This window comes from Fukomys damarensis, unplaced genomic scaffold (assembly GCF_012274545.1).
Source record: "Fukomys damarensis isolate Sample0158 unplaced genomic scaffold, DMR_v1.0_HiC HiC_scaffold_12, whole genome shotgun sequence".
NCBI classification, from domain to species: domain Eukaryota; kingdom Metazoa; phylum Chordata; class Mammalia; order Rodentia; family Bathyergidae; genus Fukomys; species Fukomys damarensis.
In genome coordinates this window covers 19,432,491-19,437,165 of record NW_022900924.1, presented here as the reverse complement: position 1 = coordinate 19,437,165, position 4,675 = coordinate 19,432,491, and the positions used below count along the sequence as shown (strand labels likewise).

The 4,675-nt window shown below is 50.6% G+C and overlaps 1 protein-coding gene across 2 annotated transcripts in view; it reads right to left on the bottom strand.

The window, feature by feature from the left end:
- LOC117285708 overlaps nucleotides 1-4,149 on the bottom strand; it is a 13,612-nt gene extending 9,463 nt beyond the window's left edge. Inside the window, exons 1-3 of one of the 2 annotated variants that reach the window (XM_033762475.1) lie at nucleotides 4,046-4,149; nucleotides 2,277-2,396; nucleotides 1,726-1,877 (exon numbers count right to left, since the gene is read on the bottom strand). In XM_033762475.1, the coding sequence (XP_033618366.1) occupies nucleotides 1,726-1,877; nucleotides 2,277-2,328 (204 nt within the window). In that variant the 5' untranslated portion in view covers nucleotides 2,329-2,396; nucleotides 4,046-4,149. The remainder of the gene's footprint in view (nucleotides 1-1,725; nucleotides 1,878-2,276; nucleotides 2,397-4,045) is intronic. The other variant, XR_004516810.1, reaches the window with a different exon arrangement.
- Nucleotides 4,150-4,675: the final 526 nt, after the last annotated feature.

Sequence of the window (4,675 nt, the reverse complement as noted above, 5' to 3'; positions counted from 1 at the left end):
GTAGCTGGTCCAGGCCCGGCAAACCCGGCCCGGGACCCGCTGCTCCCTGGCGGGAGGGACCGGGCTTCCTCAGGCAGCTTGGGTCCTCGGTGTCCTGGGGAGAAGATGAGCCAGGGCCCGGAACAAACACAGCTGGGGAGCGAACGGGGCGCAGGGGCTCACAGGCCCTAGGATGTCAGGGGTTTGGGGGCTGTGGCCCTAGTTGTCCCTCTGGGAAGGGAGGGCAGTGGGGACTGCAGGCCGAGCCCCTGATCCGGAAGCCCGGCCTCCAAAATGCTCCAGACTTGGAGGGGCTCAGGGCTGTGACCCTGCCGCTGGAGGTTGGTGGGAGGAGCCAAACGCAGGCCCAAAATACTGCAGGAAACAACCCGCAGCACAGTGGCGTCTGAGGCAGGAATGGGCTTGGGGTGCAGAGTTGGGTCTCCTTATGCATGTGCAGGTTCCCCAGAACTCTAAGCACCCTGAATCCAGAACGCTCCTCCGTAGTGTCTCGGGGGCAGGGTCTGCCGGGCAGGCTGGCCTTACCCTGAACTGTAGAGGTGCTGCCCTCCACATTTCGGGAAAGGGAACACGCATCGGCCCCAGGGCAGCCCCAGCAGAACAGCCCAGCCGAGGCATGGCTGGGCAGTGCCGGGAGGGAGGCGGAGGCCTGAACGGGGCTGAGTGACAGAGGCCCTGAGCCAGTCACACAGGCCGTGCTCTGAGCAAAGGCACCCATGGCCATGAAATGCGTGGAGCCCCAGGACAGCGCTGAGCACACAGAGGTGGCCAATTCCACACGGGACACAGCCAAAGCAGCTACACACTGAGTTCCTAAGATGCTCCACATAAACTGGGCGTGGTGGTGCGCGGCTGTGATCCCAGGACTGGGGAGGCTGAGTCAGGAGGATTGCTGAGTTTGAGGCCAGCCTGGGCTATGCTGGAGGGCTTTGTGGAACTCACTCTAATTCCATTGGAAAGTATGGGAGGTCATTAAACACCGTATAGCCTTCAACATGCCTGTTAGTGGAGCAAGCGGGTGAAAGCACTTTTCTTTGCAAACGAAATAGCTGAGACAGCTGGGTGTGGTTGGCACAAGCCTGTGATCCTAGCATTCAGAAGGATGAGGAAGGAGGATGCCAGGAGTTCAAGGCCAGCCCAAACCACATAGCAAGACCCTCTCTCACTCACACACACACACACACACACACACACAGGAGAAAAGAAAGAAGTCATCACAGTCATCACAGGCCAGGTGAGGTGGCATAGGCCTAATAATCCCAGCTACTCAGTGGGCTGAGGCAGGAGGATCGAAAGTTCAAGGCCAGCCTGGGCAATTTATCAAGAGCCCGTCTCTAAATAAAAATAAATAAATAAAAAGGGTTGGGATGTAGCTCAGCGCTCCCTGGCTTTAATTCCCACTGCTGCAACAATAAAGAAAACAAAACAAAAACACTATGGTGGAAATTCCACATCTGCATTTGCGGTGGAGAGCACTGTGACACGGTGCCCCTTATGAAAGCCCAGCGTAAAAACACTTAGCTTGGAACTCGACATAAACTGATGAATCGCTACAGAGTGAGAGATGAAACTTTCCCTTATTTCCTTTCTGACTCGGCTACCAGGAAGCTCAGGCCTGAATCGGAGCTTCAGGGAAAGTGTTCAGCCTGGCAGCAGACGTGCTTCCTCCTTCTTTCCCCAGCCCGATGTACTGGTTCTGGGACCTGAGCCTTTCCATTTTATTACCCAGAGACACTCTGTTGTGCGCCGTCTCAGATGCTCTTTTGGAGAGAAGCAGGGATGTGAATAAAGGCTCCATTCATCCAAGGTGCACAGTGAGGAGAAGAAGTCGGGCTGACCCAGCTCCAGGAGATGGAAGACTTGGAACGCAAACAGACCTGAAGAAAAACAAACACAAATTTCATTCCTGACAATTAGCTTTGGGGCTGGAAATGAAAACACACACATCTCTCAGAATAGCTAATTATTCTCCCTCACGGCGACATGGCCAGTATGGGGGCCAGGACAAGCACACTTCATTCCTGACATCGCCCCCTGGGTGGCGTCTGTCTGTCCTCACCAGGTGACAAGTGACGTGAGCTTCTAAAAGAGAGCAGAGCTGAAACTGAGCTCAATTAAAAAGCTGCTTGTGTGGGGGCAGCACTCACCTGCGACATCTCTGCCACCTCCCCCAAAGGCTGGACTTTCCCTCCCCAGCTTAGCTGGGACAGCTGTGTGCCTTTAGGTGTCAGAGTAATTAGCACCTGGGGTCTGGGGCTGCAGGGCTACCTCCTCACCAGTTCTGTGATGAGTGTTTGCAGAGCAAGGAGCTGGCACGGTCAACTCCATACTCCCAGGCTGCTTGTCTTTTTTCCAGTACTGGGGATTGTGGCTTCACCCTGAGCGACATCTCCAACCTGTGTTAAAATGTGTGGATGGGGTCTTGCTATGGCACTAAATTGCGCAAGCTGGGCTCACCCTTGGAACCCTCCTGCTTCAGCCGCCCAGTGTGCTGGGATCACAGGCCTGCGCCACCACATCCAGCGATCATTTTTTAATATAATCTACACACACCTTAAAATCATTCCTAGATTACTTAAAATCCCTAACACAACATAAGTGCTATATAAAGAGCTGCTATGCTGTTCAGTTTAGGGCTTGAGGAGAGGAAAAAACCCCACACGTGTTGTCTATAAAGGTGATTTTTTCCAAGTGTTTTCAGTTTGTGGATGGCTGAATCCAGGCTTGCAGGGGCTGTAGATACAGATGGTCAACTGCATGAAAGACTAAAAGCAGTATCAAATAATTTTCATCCAGTTTTCTATGAAAGGAAAAAGACTCACGTTTAATAATGTCATGTGAAAAGCAAACTTCTCCCCACGAAAAAACTGTTTACTATTTTAAAAATAGTAATACAATGAAGACAAAGCAATAAATTATAAATAAAATAGAGCACAAAATGAATAAAAACTAGTAGTGATTCAGGGAAACATAAAAGCATAGCACATTCCTATCTGCAAGTCCATGCATAAATATAGAAAAAAATAAATGAGTCTTGCCAAACCTATACCATCCAAGAAGGAATTAGATTTGTGTCTTAGTCTGCTCAGATGACTATAAGAAAATAACCTGGAGGATTTATAAACACAAGAATTCATTCCTCACAGTGCTGGGGGCCAGGAGTCTAAGACCAAGGTGTGGCTGATTTGATGCCGGTGAGGGCCGCTTTCTACATGATGGCTTCTCATTATAGCCTTGAGCGGTGGAAGGGGTAGGGTGCTGTCTAGGTTCTTTTTCATATATTGCTGTGTTCATCTGCTTTTTGTTGCTGTGACAAAATACCCCTGAAACAAATCTCTTGGCTCTCAATTTCACAGGGTGCAGTCCATGGTCGGCTGGCTCCATCCCTTCCAGGCCTGAGATGAGGCACAACAGCCTGGAAGAGGGTTTGGTGGAGGAAAGCCACTCACCTCACGGTGGCCAGGAAGGAGATTGGGCGAAAGGACAAAGGGAAAGGACCCAGGGACCAGATGTAGTCCCCAAGGTCAGAGGCCTCGTTCCCCACTGCTTCAGCCCCGGTGATGCCCTCTGTTCGTGGGTTCGTCCATTCGATGGAGTTAGGACCCTCGTGATCCAGTCAGCTCCCCAAAGCCCCTCATCCGCCAGGCCTTTAACGCTTGACTTTTATGGTTTGGGTTTGAAAGGCCCCAGAGCCGTTTCACACCCGCACCATAGCAGTTATTCTGTGATACAAAATATATGTAAAATAAAATAAGTCCAAATAAGGCAAAAAAATCTGGAGGAAAAGAAGACAGGACTTCCTTCCTTGGTATTTATCCTTTCTCAGTGAGTTTTAAAAATTATTTTAGAAACCTGGGTGCTTAAGTCAGACATGAGTACTAAAGGGACAAATCCAACTTTGTTGCCACCCGGACAGGTAAATACTGCCTTTGGGTAGAAACAGATAAGGGATTTGTTAGACTCCAAGTCCAGTGTTTGAAGATGAGCAGATTGGCTTCTCCCAGTGCCAGGGGCCAGGTGGCAATGGGGACCCTTTGGAGCCTACCCTGGAATCCCAGTGCGAGTGCGTGTGAAGTCTCCACTCGTGCCTCCTGCAGCTTCTGGCTGGGGTCTCCAGGCTCAGCCACACGCTAACGTCTCCTTCTCGATTTTACCTGCAGAGGGGGCAGGTGCTGAGGGAGATGGAGAAGGTTCCCGAACTTTTCCCCTGGGGCAAGAGATCTCCATTTTGCGGTGAAGACATAACAACAAAGAGCACAGCACTCTGGAAGGTGGGGCTGTGGCTATCTGAAGCTCTCTCCCAAGGGTATGTTTTCTGCAGACAGAGAAGTGCAGGGGCATGGGAGAAGAGAAACAAATGTTTGGCGCCCACCACTTTTTGGCACAACGTCTGAAATCCTTCCTACGGCCTTGTGAGAAGTCTGTGGCTCTGAGACGCTTCCGTCTTTCTGGAGGTGGGCCTGGCTTTTGGAAAACAGCCTAAAGTAATTCAGAGCTCAGCGGGCTGAACATGCACAGTGATTTATCTTGGTAATGGTGTCATTATGAAAGCAGGTAGAGCATGGTAAGATTGATTTGCATATGTAATCTACAGGCTACCTTGAGAAGGAATTTATAAAAATGACATTAATAGCAACACTGTAGCTAGACCACGCGTGATACACTCCAAGGTCTT